The sequence below is a fragment of the Notothenia coriiceps genome, unplaced genomic scaffold (genome assembly GCF_000735185.1).
Source record: "Notothenia coriiceps isolate Sejong01 unplaced genomic scaffold, NC01 NC01_scaffold00020484, whole genome shotgun sequence".
Classification (NCBI taxonomy): Eukaryota; Metazoa; Chordata; class Actinopteri; order Perciformes; family Nototheniidae; genus Notothenia; species Notothenia coriiceps.
The window spans coordinates 181,529-202,938 of record NW_011353185.1 but is presented as its reverse complement, the minus strand read 5'-3'; the positions used below and the strand labels follow the sequence as shown (position 1 = coordinate 202,938).

Genomic DNA, 21,410 nt, shown 5'->3' with positions numbered 1-21,410 from the left:
GTAAGGGTGGAAAAAAAATCCATTGCCAGCAACAAGGTACTTTCAGCATCCTGCAATTACCTTATGTAAATCCTGGCCTGGAATGTTGATCCACTGCTATTTAAAATGCATTGAATTTCCATGGAAAATGATCCACTCCTGCCGCCTGAAGCTCATTAATAACAACGATGAGCCGGGCTGACATTTGGAATACTTACACGCTTACTTAGCATTGCCATGCATGCGAGAACACTGCCATGCGCCGCAGCTATGACAGCACATTTGGAAAAAGGATGGCTTTGAATTAAAAGGCGCCGACAAATGAGTTATTTCTGCAACTGGAACCCGTTCTTCTTCTCGCACATGATGTTTTGCTTGTAAGTGCTCATGCAATCTTTGATCATGCAGAAGGGGAGTGCAGGACGTGTGCAGCCTTCTACTTGTTTGCACAAACAGCTTCATTACCCTGAATTTTACTATTATATTAACATGACAAGTACAATGTAGGTTACCAGATGTGATATGGTTACAGTTAGTTTGAAAGGAGCTACACAAATGATAAAATAACATTTAAATATGCAGGAATGCAGATTGCTGTGGTTTTTATGCATTCCAGCCTTTGAGATGCCTGTTTCTGAGATTTCTGCTTTCACAGCAAAACAATGATGTGAATGTAGTGCTTGTAGTTTTTAGTATTTAAAAAAGGGACACTCCACCAATTTCACTCATGGAAAGCAGTTTACTTGATGAGAACTCCATATGAAAATGGTTGTACTGTCAAAGCTGTAGCAACATGTTGACCAAACAAGTAGGGTTTAATGAAAATGGCTATAAAGTGGCATTATGGGATTCATATGATCCTTTGTTTCGAGTATAGGCCTACAAATCAGGATATATTGTCCACTGCGTCATCCTGACATAATGAAAGTGCATTGCTGCATTGGTAAAGTAGTTATCTAATGCGTAATCAACAGAAAACAATGTAATCAGCGTTAATAAAATAGCGCATAAATAAAACCAAATTACTTACATGGCTGGATAAAAATAACTAGAACATCTTGGGGTAACTGACCCTTGAAAGACACATAACAGCATGTAAGGCTCACACACACACACACACACACACACCCCCCTAAAGTGAGTCATAACAACTCACCTCAGCCACAAAGGCCCTCTGTAAAGACATCCTGCATCTGTTGCCTAAAGGTTGATAGCACGTCAGTAGCCTATACGGCTAAGCTAATGTGGGGCCAGTTGCCATTAGAGACCGACAACAGAAGGTTAGTGCAGTATCAGCGGGCCTTACGATGGTAAGATGGATGCACAGGAGCCGTGAAACATTCTTCCTGTCAGACCAGTTGTCAATGTTTAGAGTAGAGGTTGGGGGAGATATAGGAAAAGCTTCTAGTCGCTGGAGCCGTATGTTACGCTGTTAAAGCAATTAAAGTGTCAAATGTAATACCATGTAGCCATATACAAATGCTTTAATAGCATCTCAGACCGATGCTAATTATTTGTCATGTAAAACGTGTTTTAAACTATGTTCAAAGCTGCCGTAATTAATATTTTATACAAGCAATAAATTCGATGTAATGTGATAGCTATTAGTTGGAGTGACAAACCCACAGAGGATTCTGTAGTTTTGATTAGCTGCTACACATAGCATTTTTTTTGTCTTTATAGATTGCACCTTTACTATTTTTGGTTCAATCCCATCATTTTTATCGACTTAATTTGCAGCCGTTGCCAACATACGTTATCATCAAAATATGTCTTATAAACTAACCTGGTGACCATACAAAATTTGCAGAAAATGTTAGATATTAGCTGGTGAACATAATGTACCAAGTAGTAGGCCTATCTAAAGGGCCAGATAAGGAGGGTCATTTTTGGGGTGTGTAAATTGCCGAGTTGTAAAACAACTTTCGTGTGATCGAAATCTTAAAATGCTAACTGCTAAAGAGTCTTCTAAAAAACTTTTTTGAATTGTTTTTTCCTAAACCGCTACTTCCCCCGGATAAGCAGCCATTTGCTCATTGAGCTATGAGTAAACATGGTTGGGTAAAGTACAGCGGTCTGTCTCACATAGTGGCAAAACCTCCCTAGCATTTTGTTCCTCATACAGCCACTCTACCGACAGCCCACCTGCAAATGAAGCAGGGGGAAGCACTGAAGACCTATAAATGTTTTATGCTCCATAATGGCTTGTTCACATTACCTGCCCACACCTCAGCCTCCACTGAGCAGGCCTGGAAACCACCATGAGCATATGGAGCACTTCAAACACTCAGAGCCTCCCTGGGCCTGCACTGTGGTCGCACCCATGAATTATAGAAATGATCTAATTGTTTTCTCATTTGGAAATACTGGGGGCACTCCTCTCCAGGTCTCAGTTTTAACTGCCTGTGGTTTCTAACGGGGTACATGATTCAGTGCTGCCTACCTCCGACACGTTGAATCCAAGGTGGTCCGTCCTGTCAAAACAGAGCCACAGCTGAGGTATAAGTCAAACCTGTTGCTATAAATAACACGTAGGCAAGAGACATGAGGGGGGTACATTTTACTTCAAAGAGGAATGGTTGGGATCAGTGCAAGTATGAGGGCACATCTGGTGGTAAACACGCATGAAACAAATGGGGATTGGATGAAAATGTATGGGTCCTCAGAGAATCTGCGGAAGCCCTTTATTGCCAAAAAGGGGGAAGTAAAAAGTTGAAAAATAAGTTAGCACAAAAGCAAAATACTTGAGGGAAGTTAATATACTTAGTAAAAATCTTCCCTTTTAGGTGTAATGGTGCGTTCACACTGGACATGATGCAACTTTTGGGCGCGTCACAATTAAATGTAAAGTCAATGCAAAGACGCGGAAAGACCGGTAGTTTAGTTTAGTTTACATGATGCATTCAGAAAACCAAAACATCAGCCGTTTGCTGTTAGCAAATTTTAGAACATATATAAATACAAACCAAAGACAGTTTCTGGCATGGCGAATACAGTTGCTGCTTTATTTACGTCTGTATGACGTTGTTGTGAGTGTAGAAGGAGCATGTACATGTTAGCTTAGCCTGATCAATTAGATCTACATTCAGAAAACACACATTTTAAGTGTTTCGCCTGCCGTCTTGTAAGCAGACTTGTCAAAGCATTAATTCATGTTTTTTACTAACTGGTATCAGTATGTAGTTATATCGGCATCGTTTTTGAAACGTGTTTAACAATTAAATCACAGTAAATATATGGTTATTTTCTTGTAGTTGGCATCTACCATAGTATTTACATGGAGATAAGCCCCGCCTCCTCGACAGCACATGTTGAATGACGTGAGTACGACTGACAGCAGCAGTCAGCTCAAGCAATTAGTGTGATTGGAATCTTCGCATCCGGTTTTAACGCACCATTGGAATGACAAAAGTAAACCATAAAGTCCTGTGTTGTGCCATCCTCCACTGTTGATTTAATCGATTATTAAAGGTGGGGTAGGTAAGTTTGAGAAACCGGCTCGAGATACACTTTTTGTTATATTCCATGGAGTTCTCTTAACATCCCGATAGCAATGAATATCTGAAGTGCTTTGACAAAAAATACATACAAAAATGTCATCTGTGGAAGCCGTAGTACTGTAAAAAGCACGACCAATCATTTTAGCCGGCCCGGCCAAAATAACTGGATGGCCTACCTGCCTGTCAGCCTTCCATCTGTGCACAAACTTATCTCGTACCCTCATTGGTCATGTGCGCGTTCGTGTGTGTTGGAGGAGGAGGGGCTCTGTAAGGAAGTGGCAGATTTGTTCCGGTTGTGTCGTTTCAAATTCTAGCGCACTCGAGCTGGTTTCTCCAAAATTACCTACCCCACCTTTAAGGCTTTAAAATATTAAGTAATGACAAGAAAATTACAAGAAAAATAATGTTTGTCCCAATTATGAGAGAATAAGTTAAAACACTTATGAGAGAATAAGTTAAACATAATTTGTTATTATTCTGACAAACGACAATCAAGGCTTGAAAATAAAAATGTTGTCTTATCATTTTGACTTCAAAACTTAAATGTTGACTCACTTTCTCATAGTAATGACTACGTTTGTCCTAATGTTTAAAAAGACAGACAGACATGACTAACATTAACATAATACAAGCCATCTATCCTAAATATTTATTGTTGGCCAGAAATGGGCTTCCATACAGATCTGTCATTTAGCAGATTCTAATCAGATATCGCAACACAAACACAACCTGCAGTGAAAATAAAAGGTAAGCTAAACAGAGGCTTTCACTCAGTGCTGCCTGCAGCAAGCAGCTTTGCTCAGCAGCACTTGCTCCGCCTTGTGCTTCTTAATCAAAACTGGCACCGTGGCAATTACCTAATTAGACATCAATTAATCCACACCCTTCAGGTCTGCAGCCACGTTTGACCTGAGGAGTAATGACAAAAATGCCTTCAAAGAATGGCGAAATCACATTAATGGAAGCCGAGCCGCAAAGGTTGTGCTGCATTTGAAAATATATCCAGAAATATACTGCAGTTCATTTCATAATTAACAGGTAGGAGTATAATTGATTGAGACGTGAAAGCTTAATCACTCAATTCAATAACCAGGATATCGGTGTTGAGTAGATTAATCCAATTCAGTAATTAAAGCGGAGGGAAAGGTGAAGCTTAAGTTGATTGAAGGTTAAACAGCAGACTCACCTCTTTCCTTTATCGTCCTCATCCCCTGGAAACATTTACCTCCACATCCAGACAGAGAATACACAGTCTGAACATTTAGTTTGTCTTTTTATTAGACATAGCAGTTTCACAAACAGCAGTTAGCCTGGAAATTACATTCAAAATGTGCAGCTGACCATGCGCAAAACACTCCAGGTACACCTTCAAACAAAAATAACAGTCGATCATGTATTTGTTTTTTCACAATCTGTGTATAGTCATATTTTTTTAATTCAAATTTACAAAATCAAAATCTTTCACTAGTTCACCATCAAAGCATACATACCTCAGTCACTATAACACATTTTAAACAACTAGCTTCTGTCGCTGTACATATGCTCTGCAAGTTTTTTTTTTAAAGGCTCTTCTTTTCATTTGAACACCCACACGCTTCCATACATCAAGCTTAGACTTATTCTCAGTACCTTTTCCCTTCTCTGAATACTCTTTAATATTAGCTTAGGCGAAGAGAAGGGTCATCAAGCCGAATGTTAGAGACAATTCATGAACAAATTGGTAACATTGCATTCCCCCCAGAAATCCACTTTTTTCCAGTAACACCAGGACAAAAGGAGCACAGACGATGACCGCCGGCAGCTTAACGGAAACTTTACCAAAGCACGTAAGACTACACGACACACAGTTTGTACAAAGTGGCAAGGCGAGGATGCTTCTGCTCAGGTTTTATTCCATATAGGTTAATTCACTCACTCTCACACACAGACGGAGGGTTTGTCCTCATTCATTCAAGTCACAGGACGCGCAAGTCACAGGGTTAATGGTTTACACTGGCTGAAAAGGGGGGGGGAGGAGGTGGGTGAGGGAACGTGTGGGGAGGAGGTGGGGTGAGGGACAGGGCGTGACGGTCTCATTAAGGTAAGTTGGGGACACGATCTGTAACTCCAGTTCATCCAAGTGCCAAAAAAGACAGTTCGTTAACATAACACTGATTATTTTTTTTACCACCTGATCCAAAACCACACATGGTTTGTACATCACAGACGAAGCTCCACGACACAGACAAAACAAACAACCTATCCAGTTCAGATTCAGCTCGTTCCGAGGTGATGAGGTTTGGCTAATAATGCCACGCACCCCCGCGGTGGGCCAAAGTCTGGTCGGCTCCACCAGGAGGCGAAGGGTTCCCCCCCCCCGTTTGAAATACTGGCCACAGGGATCCAGTGTATGCGAAAACACCTGAATACTCAAATCCACCAAAAGGACACGGACGTCATCACTTCCAAACACTGTCCATTGTCCGGCCTGCGAAGAAGCAGGTGAAATCTGTACACCTTTTATTATTTTATTCATCTCCAAAACTTCTGTAAGTGCAACACTTTTGAAAAACTGTCCTGTCAATGGAGGTCATTTTTTCTCTCTCCCAACTGCTTGGTCCACAGCAATGTTCAGTTCAGTCAAAGAAAAAAGGGGGGGAAGGAAAAAGAAGTCCATGATTTGAAAGTCCGGCACGTATTCTGAGTGCCTCTACCTGCCGAAGATGCTTTCGTACTCGAGCAGTATGAGCTCCACTATCTGGTTCTGGTACACCATGTGGACCGCGATGTTGCCCGTCTCGGTCTCGGGCCGGAGCAGCGTGGGTCCGAACACGATGGCCACGCTCTGGGTGGTCATGCGGTTGGCCTCCCCGTGATCAATTACCCTGGGGGGGGAGGTAAGTAGGACATGGGGAGATTTAAAGATGGCAATGTGTCATAAATGGCTTTAGGTGAGCTTATATTTGTTTGTCAATTCAATGCAGCTTCAGGGTTGCATCAAGAAAAACAACATTATGATTCTTACACACATCTTGAGGGCCTGAGATTGAGCGGCTACACACACACACACACCCTGTAACACTCCGCTCCAGGGTAGAGCATAATAGCCTTTTTAAATAGAATCTACATCCATGCATGCAGATGCACAAAACAATAACATATTCATGGAAGGAAGAAAAAAAAGAAGATTAAATCCGCCCGCTGATACACGTAGACCTCCATACACTGAATGTCACGCTATAAATTTCCTGAAGAAACACCACTTCATAGGTACTGAATTACAGCAAACACAGCGCTATATAAATGCAAATTGGAAACCTAGGCAAATGTCATTGTGAACATATGATATTGCCACCGGCTCCAGTGGGCTGAGAATACACGCTAAAACCTGGCTGTAGTTTGTGTTTGCCCACAGGCTGATAAGTCTGAGGAAAGGTAAACACGGAGAGTCAAACAGAACTCAGGGACATTTAAGATCCGAGTGCATGGGATGAGTGTACGGTCAGTAACACAGAGTCCTTTAATATCAGGAGCTCTTCTTCAGTTGTGAATTCTGATTCTCATTCAGAGGTTTCATACAGTGATGTAAAACTACAAAAAGGGACTGGAGGTGAAACAAGCATCCTGAAGGCAGTCATTTTATTGTTTTGTACTGATTTTATTTGCATGGGGGTAGCTTGGTTTCCCGGTCTTGTTTAGTGATAAGTCATTTTGACTGATCTATGTTATATAATAACATGGTGTGATGTCCTTTGTACATTTTAAAATAATAAGTATACAGCATGTAAAATATACTGCAGTGTTTATACGGATTTAAAAAAAAAAAATCCATATCAATGCAAATAGCAGTTACAACAAGCCAATAAAAACCAATGAAAAGGTACCTGATTTATTTCAGGATATATGTGCCTTTAGGAATAAATATATAAATCTATATAAACATAATTCATAAATATATATAAATCAAGTAGTCGTGATCTATGAAAGACTTATTCGTATTCAACTGCCATTAAAACATTTTTTTAAATCAATGTTGTATTCACATTTCGGTCTGTAAACAACACTAAGTGTAATAAAAAATGTAAGACTACACTTTATACATTTTATATTAGTCAGCAATGGGTTCTCATCTCTTTTTTAGTTTCAAAGAACACATGTAATCATATTTTTGATATGTAGATACTGGATAGATATAATAACACATAGGGATTTGAATAGCAGTGTGAGTGACTGTTCTTACCTCCGCAGGTGTTCGAAGAGGCCTTGCATTGTATCGTGGTTGGGTTTTGGCAACTTATTTATCAAGTCTTTGATTGAGTTCACTCGCTGGTTGTAGTCAGAGGATTCTGAAGCAGGGAAACAGAGTCAGTCAGTCAGTCATGCATGGGAGCAGAGTGCCATCTTGTGGGCAAACTAGGGACAACATTCTTCTTCTAAACGCCTTGTCACAGGGAATCTGAACAGACACAAGGAATGAGTTCACTCACTGATGGCCTCCACAAAGTCTTCGAAGGACCCGTACGTGAAGAGCGGCTCGGGAAGCTCCCTGAAGAACATCTTCAGAGCTCCGGTGCAGACGTGGATGTCCTCCCACTTACTGTCATTCAGATCCAATGTCTCATCTGATGGAGGAAGGGGAGACACACAAGATAAGAGGAGAGAAATAGGTTTTTACTAAAGGAAGATCTCATTTATAAGCACATCTGTACAAGGAGACTGTATACACAGTGGGGCAAAAAAGTATTTAGTCAGCCAGCAATTGTGCAAGTTCTCCCACTTAAAAAGATGAGAGAGGCCTGTCATTTTCATCCTAGGTATACCTCGACTATGAGAGACAAAAATGAGAAAAGAAAAAATCCAGAAAATCACATTGTCTGATTTTTAAATAATTTATTTGCAAATTATGGTGAAAAATAAGTATTTGGTCAATAACAAAAGTTCATCTTAATACTTTGTTATATACCCTTTGTTGGCAATGACAGAGGTCAAACGTTTTCTGTAAGTCTTCACAAGGTTTTACACACTGTTGCTGGTATTTTGGCCCATTCCTCCATGCAGATCTCTTCTAGAGCAGTGATGTTTTGGGGCTGTCGCTGGGCAACCCGGACTTTCAACTCCCTCCAAAGATTTTCTATGGGGTTGAGTTCTGGAGACTGGCTAAGCCACTCCAGGACCTTGAAATGCTTCTTACGAAGCCACTCCTTCGTTGCCCGGGCGGTGTGTTTGGGATCATTGTCATGCTGAAAGACCCAGCCACGTTTCATCTTCAATGCCCTTGCTGATGGAAGGAGGTTGTCACTCAAAATCTCACGATACATGGCCCCATTCATTCTTTCCTTTACACGGATCAGTGGTCCTGGTCCCTTTGCAGAAAAACAGCCCCAAAGCATGATGTTTCCACCCCCATGTTTCACAGTAGGTATGGTGTTCTTTGGATGCAACTCAGCATTCTTTCTCCTCCAAACACGTCTAGTTGAGTTTTTACCAAAAAGTTCTATTTTGGTTTCATCTGACCATATGACATTCTCCCAATCCTCTTCTGGATCATCTAAATGCTCTCTAGCAAACTTCAGACGGGCCTGGACATGTACTGGCTTAAGCAGGGGGACACGTCTGGCACTGCAGGATTTGAGTCCCTGGCGGCGTAGTGTGTTACTGATGGTAGCCTTTGTTACTTTGGTCCCAGCTCTCTGCAGGTCATTGACTAGGTCCCCCCGTGTGGTTCTGGGATTTTTGCTCACCGTTCTTGTTTCTCATTTTGACCCCACGTGGTGAGGTCTTGCGTGGAGCCCCAGATCGAGGGAGATTATCAGTGGTCTTGTATGTCTTCCATTTTCTTATAATTGCTCCCACAGTTGATTTCTTCACACCAAGCTGCTTACCTATTGCAGATTCAGTCTTCCCAGCCTGGCGCAGGTCTACCATTTTGTTTCTGGTGTTGACATCTCTTTGGTCTTGGCCATAGTGGAGTTTGGAGTGTGACTGTTTGAGGTTGTGGACAGGTGTCTTTTATACTGATAACGAGTTCAAACAGGTGCCATTAATACAGTTAACAAGTGGAGGACAGAGGAGGCTCTTAAAGAAGAAGTTACAGGTCTGTGAGAGCCAGAAATCTTGTTTGTTTGTAGGTGACCAAATACTTATTTTACCGAGGAATTTACCAATTCATTCTTTAAAAATCAGACAATGTGATTTTCTGGAATTTTTTTTCTCATTTTGTCTCTCATAGTTGAGGTATACCTAGGATGAAAATTACAGGCCTCTCTCATTTTTTTAAGTGGGAGAACTTGCACAATTGGTGGCTGACTAAATACTTTTTTCCCCCACTGTATATATATATCCTTTATTTAAACAGGTAAAAGTCTCATTGAGATTAAAATCGCGACCTGGCCAAGAGGGCAGCATGAACAAAGTTAGAACAAAAGAACACAAAACAATACAGGCAGACGAATACAGCTGTCGTAAAGTCACATTAACCAGTCAATATGCAAATAAAATAAACCGTTATAAAACATTAAAAACTGGCACAATTTTAAAACGACTTCAATTAGGGGATACAAGAGCAATCACATCGACCAATGGATTCTTGTTCTCTGTCCTTTAAGATGAACTTGAACTCCCCCATAGTGATACAATCTGACAGTTTCACGTCTGTACATTAGTCCAGGCAGAAGGGGCAGCATATTTAAAAGCTTTTTATACCTAGTTCTGTTCTCAAGGAGAGATTTATATATAAAACGCAACCAATGGGAAAGTCTGCGTGCAGAAAAAGATGGCCATTTAGGTAGTGTTTTAGGCATGCCTGTGGTCAGCTATCAGACAGGGGCAGAGGGGTGTCCTACCATGATTCACAGCAAAGCGCAGCTTCTGGATCACTGCCAGGTTCCCGCTCACTCTGTATAAGCCGTCAACACCGAGACCTGCAGGAGGAGGGAGAGGAGAGGGGGATAGGGACAATGGCAGTGAGCGTAAATGACGAGAACTGATTGAACATTTAGCGTTTCCTGCCCTCACTTCATGACCCCTGTTAAGTAAAGACTACAGCTGACCAATGATATGTACAGATGTTCAGAATCTGTGTCTTGCTTTTATTCTGTAAATAGTCATGGCATAATGTCAGATAATCAGCTGTGACACCCACTGTAATAGTATTGGATGGAGGCTCCACTTTGATTTAGTATAAGGCTGTATGTGTTTGCTGACGGCAGAAAAACAGCAGAAAGAGAGATGTCTCCGATGCTGGATGACAGGAACACCTTGTATTTGGACATTAAGCTACAAATGATTTGATCTTAACTGATTAAAAAGGTGTATCATCATTAATAGTTCTGTTTCTGATGCAGACTTGTATGAATCTAACTGAAAATTAATCATCTGTGGTCAGTGTAAGATAATGTAGAGGTGTTTAGAACATGAATAGGTTTCCTTAAGATGAAACGTGGTTGTACTCATTGTTCAGTGTCAATGAAAGAATGATAGATCTGAAGCTCCCCTTATGAGTGACCACAAGAGGCATTGTTGATTCAGCGTTGTCACAAAGTGTGTTATCTACTGGTTCAAAGCTCACTGAAAGAACATGTATTCCTCAAAATCAGGGTCTAGATTTATACTGAATTGAACAACCGGAAACAGACTGAACCTCCTTACTTATTCAGTCAAAAGCACCGTATTGTCACAGAGCTGTTTGTGTAAATGCTAGCATTAAACAAATCAAAGCAGCAAATTGTTTTCTAAATGACTTCCTCTAAGAAGGAGCTGGAGCTCAAGTCAACAAACAACTGTTAAGTCTGGACAAATAAAACTAAGCCGTCTATTTAAACTCACTGTTTTCACATTTAAGTAAGTGGGCTATTAAATATATTGTTTTGTTTTTATCTTGCGTGATAAACACATCCTAAAAGACTCAGGCAGTTCATTAGAAAACAATATTAGTAGAAAACTGCACTTTAAATGTAACCACCACTTTATTTTCTATTGGTGCCTTCTGTGTTTAACATTCATTCAGTTAAATGAAAGACACTTTTATATCTGGTTTTTGTAGCAAATAATATTGTTGTTATCTCCAACATCCCATATTCTCCACATAGTTTTCAGTGCTATTGCACACTTATCTAAATATATTTAACATAACAACATTTTACTGTGATATCTTGTTTCAATGGTTACTTTATTATTATTAGAATTTGTATTCTATTTGATCTACATTTGTACCTTGTGTGAGTCCTGTTGTTCACTCTGACCCTGTTGCTGCTATAAACGCCTGAATTTCCCCAAGGGGATGAATAAAGTGTCATCTTATCTTATCTAGCGTGGGTGTTGCTCATACCTGTGTTCTCCACATGGTCGATGCACATGGTGACAAAGTTGGGTACCGATGTGTTCTCCCTCTGGCACAGACTGGTCAGACTGCAGCCAAACACCTGGTCTGAGATTCAGAAAACACACAGTTATTGGTTTGTATTCAAACAGTGGCAGATATCCATACGGGACATGATCAACAGTATCACCGCTGCCTGTTCCTAAATACCTTTGATGTATCCCTTGTCTCGTACAGCCTGATATGTGGGTCGACGCGTCAGGAACTTCTTGAGCTTCAACCTGGTTTTCTTCTGGTCTGATGAGTCCATACTCACAGAGGTCTTCATCACTGAGGAAGGCAGGAGGCAGGATATAAACACATTTCGTCCAGACATTTAGAGTATGTTGTAGGGACATTCTCCTTCTGTCTTACCTCTGTTCTTCTTGGAGTCCCGGTGGTCCTTCTCCTTGTCCTGCTTCTCAGCTCCTGGGGACTCAGGCATGTCCTCCTCAATAGCCTCATCCGACTCCCAGGCCTGAACGTGAGGAGACACACACAATCTAAATACATTAGTTTATTTAAATCACAACTCAAAACATGGTTATTGAGGAATCAGCTCTGCCATCACTGACACAATCTTCTGCACCTTACAACCAAGTGTCTGTCTACACTGCCTGTGTTTTAACATGTTCTTTTTTGTTTGGTTTTATTGTTCCCTTTTGGGTTTTTATTAAGATATCCAGTACTGTATGTTGCATGTCTTTATTTGATGGTATTTACTTGTTTTGAATGAAATGTGTCTTTAGGGTGACTTACAAAATCTGTCCAGGGACTACTACTCTGGCACATTTACAGACATGTTGATTAATGTGCACGGTCCATGTTAAATAAATGAATAAATAGAAAGAAAGAAATACATTTGAAATTCAAATCTAAAATGTACTTTCAAGGATGATTTGCTACAACCAAGGACCGAAGATAGATTGTAGATGGATTGAAAAACGTCCGACATGACCTTGTTATTAGAATATGTGTCCTCACGTGTGTGTTGATGGTCTCTGTGAGGGCCCGGTACCAGTCGTTGATTACGCTGTCGATCTCTGACTGGATCAGCAGCTCTGTTCCTTGTCTAGTCTTCAGCTGAGGGAGGGCAAGTCAACATTTGACCACATTAAAACCCAAATTGCAGGTAAATCTAGAGTAAAATTCAACGGCAGGTGGGCTGTGTTCAGTACCTCGATGACGTGTTTCTTGCTCGACTTGTCCTTAGAGGCCCAGTCCACCGACCCCCCCCGCAGATCCACAGTGAACTCCGGCTTGGACTGGTTGCCCCCAAACTTCTGGAATCAATGAAACAGAATTACAGTCCATGTCTGACGCAAAGAAGATACAAGAGGGACACGTTGTTGTTTAAAGGTCACCTATTATGCAAAATCCACTATTTTATGTATTTTATACATAAACATGTGTCCCCTCTGTGTAAAGAGATTCTGAAAGTTTCAGGAAAAAAGATACTCTCTTTTTGTCCTGATCCATTAATATAAAAACCTGTCTGAAAATTAGCTGATCAGCCACTTTGTGATGTCATAATGTTTGTTTGGGTTGTGTAACCATTAGCCAATAACCAACCAAGGTAACCCCCGCCCACTTTTCGCCTGAATCTCCTCCTAAAGCACCAATTAGTTTTTATTAACCAATCACATAGGGGGCGTGGCTAGCAGCAGCTTATTAGCATTTAAAGCTACAGACACAGAATCAGCAGTTTTGAAACAGGGCTGAAACAGAGGGGTTTATGGGATGCTACAATGCATGATCTGTTTGGTATTTTGAGCCAAACACTTCAGAGACATGTTTTGTATATAACTGAGAAATAAAACATATTAATGAAAAAGAGAATAATAGGGGACCTTTAAGGAAGTTATTGAGATGTTGACTTCTTCCTGACATATTCAGTGATTTTAAAAGCACACATCACATTCTCGAGCACAGTAAATCTCAGTGATGTGTTACAAGAAAAGTAAAACAAAACGTTAGTTGCTGTTATTGATATAATGTGAGTATTAATAATACATAAAGTTCAAGCCATTTACTTTCGTAAAGTTACTTTCAAGCTCCTGTCATTTTCCCTTTTTCAAAAAGTTTAATCTTACAGAGTGTAATACATGGTTTTAGTGGCACACAGAACATTATGAATTTTGTCATTTTTATAACTTCGATTAAATAGTTACGGTCTTACTGTTAAACCTGCACATATAATACGAAACCAAACTACTTCTTCTGTGCTCCTGTGCCTTTTGGACAAAAAAAGAATGAGGTGATATTCATATATTTGGAGGAGAAATGGACAATTCTTTGGCCAAATTAGCTTTCAGAGAGTTGGTGGTAACAGTCTGACATTTGATTACTGACTGACAGATATAACTTCCGAAATACACTTCCTCTCCGTCATGTTTCTTGCAAGAAGTTTTGAGTAATGGCTCTGCACCTCATCTGTCTTTTTTTTGTGTTTGATTTATATATATTTCGGTCTCTACCACTAACTGAAGGCTCTTTAGCATTGCTTTAGCTCCAATAAGCTAAATGTACTAGCTAGTAACACATGTTTTCTTTCTGCTGTTGCTGAGCAGGTTGCAAATTGTGGGTTTATCAGCGTTTAAAGAAAACAAATAACTGCCTTCTGCTGCTGGAAACAATGCTAAGAAAATACTAAATTAAAACAGTGAAGTTATAGGCACTAAAAATAAACCAAACAGCTTAAAGACGCTAAAATATGTTGTAAATCTAAGGAATAAGATAGTTAACATTATACCCTCCTCCCAGAGGAACAAAAGTGTCTTCCAATTTTATTTTATTTGTGATTTAGGGTTAAAAAAAAACAACATTTATTTTACATTATGTCCACTGTAGAGGACGTCAAGACCGTTTAAGTGTGAAAAGACAGCCACAATTAACAGATAAATGTTGTAACATATGCTAATAGAGTGATATTAATACAAGAATACATTTACCTGGACAACATGTCCACTACAGAGGACATTGGTCAATGGGCTGGGTCTATAGAGTCATTGTTAGTATACAAATGTTGCTTGGGTATTGCAACTTTTCTTACAAACATTAAACACACACGGTCAGGTGAATTAGGAGTGAGTAAAGAATGAAGGACAGGCAGGAGCAGAGACACGTGCAGAGAGAGGGGACATACAGCGGCAGCCTGCACAGGCCTACAGTTCACATAGGAGACAGCAGGGCGGGGCTTCACTGAGCGCTTCCAGTTGCTAAGGAGAGTGAGGAGCAGCTCAGGGATGGAGCCGCTGCGGTAGTAAGACTTCAGGAAGGAGAGGAGAGGAACAGAGGATGACATTTCACAGCACAGGTGGCATGAGGACAGGTGAATATGCCGAAATGAGGAAGAGAGGAGTAACACGAAGATGGTACAAATGCTGAAAATACTAAGAGGCTGATAAACACGTACCCAGCTGGTGCTGCCCCCCTGACCCTTTGCAAAGAGGAGAGAGTACCCCTGCAGCACTGTCCACGAGGAGGTCCAGTTCTTCCTGTCATTCAAAACAAAAACATTTAGGGTTGCAGATGTCAGAGGATTTTTTTTAAAGTTAAGCAGTGGGTTAAAAAAAAAAACTGCCTTCTGCTGCTGGAGACAATGCTAAGAAAAGACTACATTAAAACAGTAAAGGCACGAAAAATACACAAAAGAGCTAGAAGACGCTAAAATATGGTGTAAATCTAAGGAAGAAAATATTGTCTGGTTAACATTATATCCTCCTGGGAACTGAGAAAAAATGTGTCTTCCAATGTTCATTTTTGGGTGATTTAGGGTTAAAATACATCTTGCAATTTAGACTTTTCATTTTTTCTTTAATTGAATGTTTAAATGTTACAGTATGTCCACTGTAGAGGAAGTCAAGACGGCTTGTTTCATTCAAGTGTGAACAAACAGCCACAATTAACAGATAAACTATGTAACATATTATCGCTGCTGTTTTTTTCAGATTCCTACCTGACTTTCTTTCCATTCTCCGTGATTTTGGTGACATTGAGAACTCCGCATTTCTCCGAGGGCTGAGGAGACAAAGACGCATATAAGAACCTGCTAGGACACATGTATGAAATAAACAAAAACACGTACATCTCCAAACACACACGCTGAAGCTTGAGAAGCAAATGGGACTATGTTGGAGGTTGGAAGTGGCTTTGCTGCTTGATGCTATGCCCAAATATCACCAGCAGAGGGCGCCGTGACACTGCAGCTAAGTGCTATCATAGCTGGTTTCATTTTTTGTTAGATGTGATGCAGTTATCCAATGTGGCGTGCAGCAGATGAGAAATCAAAATGTCTGGAGGTTTTAGAAGATGAGGACGTATTTGGATGCAGGTGAAAGAAGGACGGTAATAAGTGTGGTGTGATGCAATGCAAGCTGGGATACTAACGGTCGAGGGATGCTTAGGAGATGAGGGGCAGGAGTCAGAGTCTGGGGGGCTCTGCTTGGGCGCCGGAGCACACTCCTACCAACAAGATAAACATGATGAGTCGCTAATAGCTACCGGCTAACTACAGGTCTGAGGAAAGTGAGGGGAAGAAAAGGAAGCAGGAACCTGGAGAGGAATCACAAGAGTGTGGTGGATGTTAGATTAGGTCATCAAAAGATAAGGAAGGGAGGAAGAGTTAGAAAAAGGTTACAAACAACATGCTTCTGATGGAAGTTAATTTAGAGGTTCATTCCAAGATGCCGCTTTCCTTCCTGTTCAAATCTAAGGTAATAATGATTCTTTGATTGGGTGACACGACAGCTATTTAACACACTGGCAGTGAGTCAATCATCTGTTGATTAGAGAGGGGGCCAGGGGGGGAGGAGGCTCTGCGCGGTACAAACTTTGTCACGGTAAAGAGAGAGGCGAAATCTCCTCTTGTCGGATGAAAACTGCCACAGTTTGAAAGAGAACTGCAAGGAAACCGCCACAGCGTGAAACTCCAATGTATTCTTCTCACTCTTAAAAACCTTTTGTCTGAATTCAACTTGAAATGTATTTCAAAAGGATTATTAACCTGTACTCTGAAGAAAGTGAAATTGTTTTAAGCAGACAGGGGAGGGATGGTACAATATAGAATTTTAAGGATAAACAAATAAATAATTTACTCCAGGTGAATTTCCATAATCTTGATAATGGTGAATTTCCTCACATGAGTGTCTTGAAAGAAAAGTTATCTAGTTGCTAACAGGGTCAAGAATTTCAAATATGTTAATATATTTTGTATTATTATAATTTTTTGACTTGTAAAATGATTCCAGTATGTTTTAGTTCTTTTTTAAAATATATTAAATATGTGTGGAATGTCAACTATTGTTTCATATTTGAAATAGTGTGCTATACAGTTCAATAAACTGGTTTGTATAAACATGAGTTGTTTTCCTCCTCGACATTTGCCTGGCCCTATCAGGCAGTTAAGTAAAAACATGTGATGGGAAATGTAGTATCCAGTGTTTCTAAAGCTTGACCCCAATTAAGGATATTATTATCTCCGTTGCTTTAATTTAAATAATTTATCTCTGCTCAATAGGAGTTTGACAATAAATCACTATAGCACTCTTTTAAGTTATTAAGTCAGCTTTAACAATTGCTCTGTGAAAGTTAGTTGTCTTTCACAACAGTTGTTTGACACGCATATAAGTAGACATTTTTTTATTATTATTTTACATACTGTACACCATCATTTGTCAAGGTTCCAAAATAAAAAGATTAATTCATTGTAAACCTGCTCCTCTGTTGAGCTGAAGGCGTCATTAGCACTCGGGGATTAGCTCACTGCCAATAACACAGGTAATGGAACGAGCAGGCATATTGGCTGCCAGAGAACCAGCAGCAACAAGAGAGCCTTTTCCACACCACACTGTCTTTGTAACCTCATTAGTTTTCACAATCTTACCTTGTCGTTGAGGTCTAAGACGTAGGTGCTGTGTCTCCACTTGGTGAGGACGATGGGGTCCTGCTGCTTCCTCTCCAGACTGCGACTCTTGGGAACCTCCCCGGACAGAGGGGACATGTTGTACTGCAGACACAGGAGAGATCTTAAGCTTAGGACATCCATTGTTCCAACACAGCCTTCAGTATCCCTGCGCCCCCCTACCTCTCCTTTCACTGTCCACAGCACCATTGGACAAAGGGACTTTACAGCCCGATTGTCGTCAACAGTCCACTGTCATGTCCACAGTGAGAATGGACTGCTCTGTTTGGATCAGCCCTTACAGATTAGCCGGTAAAGAGCCAATAATAGTCCGTCACCCGGAATTCAACTCAAACTTGGCTCCTGCGTGAGCTCATCCACTTACACCCACAGGACCAGTGTTTACAAGGATCGCCAGGGGGAGTGTTACTGGGTAGTGATTTACAATTTTCAAGAAAAAGAGATTACTTTCAATAAGGTATAATGTATGTAATCTAATGTTACCTTGGGCAGTTCCCATTCTGACCTGGATCCATCAGCGCTGTAGTAGTAGGGCCGGCCTTGTTCATCCACATGTTTTATCCACTGAAAACACGAAAGAACTGTCAGCAACCAAGAAAATCATATTTGATGTGTATGGTTTGCAGGTATGGATCTAACATAGCATGCAGAAAGTAAGCAATGACATAATCAGTTATAACCTTCTCCTGTGTGTGTTCAGAGATGTAGAGAGTGTGTCCATGCTCATCCAGCTCCTCAGACCAGCCTCTGGGGGGGGACCCGTACTGGCTGTCAGACTGACTGGAGTGGGTGCTGTGACAGTTTTCCTCTGAGGACAGCGGCTGTGGAGGACACACAAAGAGACGGGGGGCTTCATTATACAGGTGTTATTGAATGTCAACACTACATGTATTAGCTACCAATGGGAAGCAGCTTGTTAGCTTAGTTTAACATACCAACAAAAACTGGAAACAGTTAGACTGTATATCTGTGAAATTGTGTCATTAACCTTCAGTTTCTGTGGTATTAAAACATACAACATGATTAGCAGGTCCTGGAAGGCAGGTAATTGTACCTTTGGACATAGCCAGGTTAGCTTTTTCTTCCTGTTTCCAGTCTCGCAACGCTAGGCTAAGCTAACCTAGCTTTAGCTTCATATTTATGTTACTCTTAAGACAAAGGTGAGAAATCAATCCTAAATTACCCTCTCCTCAAATGAAAATAAATAGAAGTATTATAATAGTATTTTCAAAAAATATATAACTATTCCCGTAAAAACACTTTACTACTTTACTACCTAACACAAAGCTGCATCTATATTGGTTGTTCAGAAAGTTGTACTAATGACTCTTGCCATTGAATACTGATAGCATTTATATTTGATACATTGTTTAAATCAGTTGGTCTAAAACATTTTTAAATAAAAACATATTCAGTATATCTTATAAAAACAGAGAAAGATTCTCAATTTTTTTTTTTTTTTTTTTTAAAATAGGATTATTTAATTTCTAGATATTTTGGGCTAGATTAGCCTTTATTTGAGAGTGAAAGTGTTGAAAGGGGAAGATAGAGGGGATAACATGCGTACATGGATCCAGGCCGGATTCGAACCTGGGTCCTCTGCGCGTCCCAATACATGAGTACACCTCTACCAGGTGAGCTGTACGGCAGCCCAATCGATAAATATCCTGTTGATTGACTTCTAATAACCATATACAAATAATGCTGCAATAAACCAAACCACCACAGGGGGGCGTTGTTGGATAGCTTGTCAGAAAGCTACACCCTGACAGGAAACCATGACTTCCCCATATCAAAGCAGTAACCAACCACACCATTTAAAACGTCTTTGGTGGTTAACCACACTTCCACCACAGCCTGTTTATTTAAGAATGACCGCCAGAGAGTCCAAATACAGACTGTTTATGTACTCGCATGCAAACTAAATACCTGAATCCTGTTTAATGTGTTTTCTCTGGGTCTAAAAGAAGCAATTGTGTTACAGGTTTGTGAACATATTGTAATGCTACCCATTAAGAATGACCTGTGAACTCATGCTTTTTATTTCCGGTTTTGGTTTACCTGTAAAGATTATCTGTTTTTGTTTGTTTTGTACAAAGGAATGATTTGTTCCCGATCTTTTATTTTCATGAACATTGAATGCTAGACCAGAAACGTTTTAAAAGCTATTCTTGCCCTTTTTGAACATGACGGAAACTATTTGAATTATTTAAATATTTTGCTTATCTTTGTTATTATTATTATTGTTTGTTTTGTTTTTAACATGTTCAATAAATTGACTAATACAAAAATAAAAATAAACAAAGAAGCTTTTCAACAGTAGTCATTGTAAAAACTGTACATTGAATGTACCAGAAATGGCTTGAAGAAGAATGCTAAACACCTGAGCTCTGTGCCTCCATAAACATTAATCTGTTTGTCATCTTGCAATCTACTTATTTATCTAAATAGTTTTCCCCGCAATAAACCGTATTTAATTTTGTCTTAATGTACAATCTTTAATTTCACATTCTGTTCTTGTATACATCATATTCTATTCACATGTATATAGACTTCTTGCACTATTTTTTGTTTTTTATTTGTATTTTATTATATATGTTGCATTGTTGGAGGAGCTCGGGTCATAAGAATGTCATTGCCATGTCTACACTGACAATAAAATCTTTGAATTGGCCTAGTCGTCCCTCACCTCGCTCTCCGCTGTGCCCTGGCTGTCTCCCCTGAAGCTGCTGGTGCTGCCGCTGGTGTCCCTGGTGCGGGGGGGCTTCCAGGTCCTCTCTCCGGAGCCTCGGTTGTAGTAGAAGTGCCTGCCGCTCAGGTCTTTGTGGGTCTCCCAGTCGCCCAGGATGTGGAGAGGGGAGCTGGAGGGGATGGGTGGCAGGCTGGACTGAGAGATCTTCAGCTCCTGGAGGTTGGTGTAGACCGGCGAGTCGGAGCGGCCCTGACCTGTAGGGGACGTCGTCTGGTGGAGGAGAGGAGAGAATACGTTAGATTACAATTCTACACAAGTTAGGATTTCATTTAAAGTTCTCCTATTATGCTATTTTTAGGCATATATTAAAAAGGGTCTCAGATATATAACAAATATATACAAAAACATGTCTATTATGTGCACAGATCATGCATTTTAGACATCCCTCACACCCCTCTATTTCAGCCCTGTTAGAGAAGGGCTGATTCTGGGTCCTTAAAATAAGAGGAGGGGGAGCTTGTGCCTGCTCAGAATTCTACGAGATACAGCTAAATGCTGCCGTGATTCGGTGATTATTTCTGAAACAGTATGGAGCTCAAATGCTTTTTCTCTTGCGGGTTTACCACAACGTGAGTTCCTTTTTTAAATGTCCTGCTTTTTTACACATACTCTCTCCAGTACAGGTTAGCTCTGAGTGCTAGCTATGCTCGCTAATGTAAACAAAGACCATATTACGTCCAAAACACGTCGCGCATTGTTTCTGATAGGGCAGAGGGTCCACATTGCCGATATTACGTTATATCGGCAGCAAATCTGGATCAGCTCCGTTGTACCCCCGTTTTTAGAGATTTCAGTACGGAGGAAAAGAGAGAGGATTTTATTTTCTGACACTTTGCGAGTTCCCTGACACACCGGGGACACATATTTATGTATAAAATACATCAAAAAGTGCACTTTGCATGATAGGTCCCCTTTAAATAT

The 21,410-nt window shown here is 40.4% G+C and overlaps 1 protein-coding gene across 8 annotated transcripts in view; it reads right to left on the bottom strand.

Annotated features, from left to right (window-relative positions):
* Nucleotides 1–4,733: 4,733 nt before the first annotated feature.
* arhgap12b (Rho GTPase activating protein 12b) overlaps nt 4,734–21,410 on the bottom strand; it is a 21,331-nt gene continuing 4,654 nt past the window's right edge. Inside the window, exons 2-19 of one of the 8 annotated variants that reach the window (XM_010779657.1) lie at nt 20,427–20,699; nt 18,418–18,558; nt 18,221–18,301; nt 17,699–17,821; nt 16,647–16,715; nt 16,204–16,278; nt 15,773–15,834; nt 15,230–15,311; nt 14,960–15,082; nt 12,993–13,097; nt 12,799–12,897; nt 12,190–12,292; nt 11,986–12,105; nt 11,785–11,883; nt 10,301–10,378; nt 7,946–8,080; nt 7,699–7,804; nt 4,734–6,343 (exon numbers count right to left, since the gene is read on the bottom strand). In XM_010779657.1, coding sequence (XP_010777959.1) covers nt 6,169–6,343; nt 7,699–7,804; nt 7,946–8,080; nt 10,301–10,378; nt 11,785–11,883; nt 11,986–12,105; nt 12,190–12,292; nt 12,799–12,897; nt 12,993–13,097; nt 14,960–15,082; nt 15,230–15,311; nt 15,773–15,834; nt 16,204–16,278; nt 16,647–16,715; nt 17,699–17,821; nt 18,221–18,301; nt 18,418–18,558; nt 20,427–20,699 — 2,049 coding nt within the window. In that variant the 3' untranslated portion in view covers nt 4,734–6,168. The remainder of the gene's footprint in view (nt 6,344–7,698; nt 7,805–7,945; nt 8,081–10,300; nt 10,379–11,784; nt 11,884–11,985; nt 12,106–12,189; nt 12,293–12,798; nt 12,898–12,992; nt 13,098–14,959; nt 15,083–15,229; nt 15,312–15,772; nt 15,835–16,203; nt 16,279–16,646; nt 16,716–17,698; nt 17,822–18,220; nt 18,302–18,417; nt 18,559–20,426; nt 20,700–21,410) is intronic. The other 7 variants (XM_010779658.1, XM_010779659.1, XM_010779660.1 and 4 more) reach the window with 7 other exon arrangements.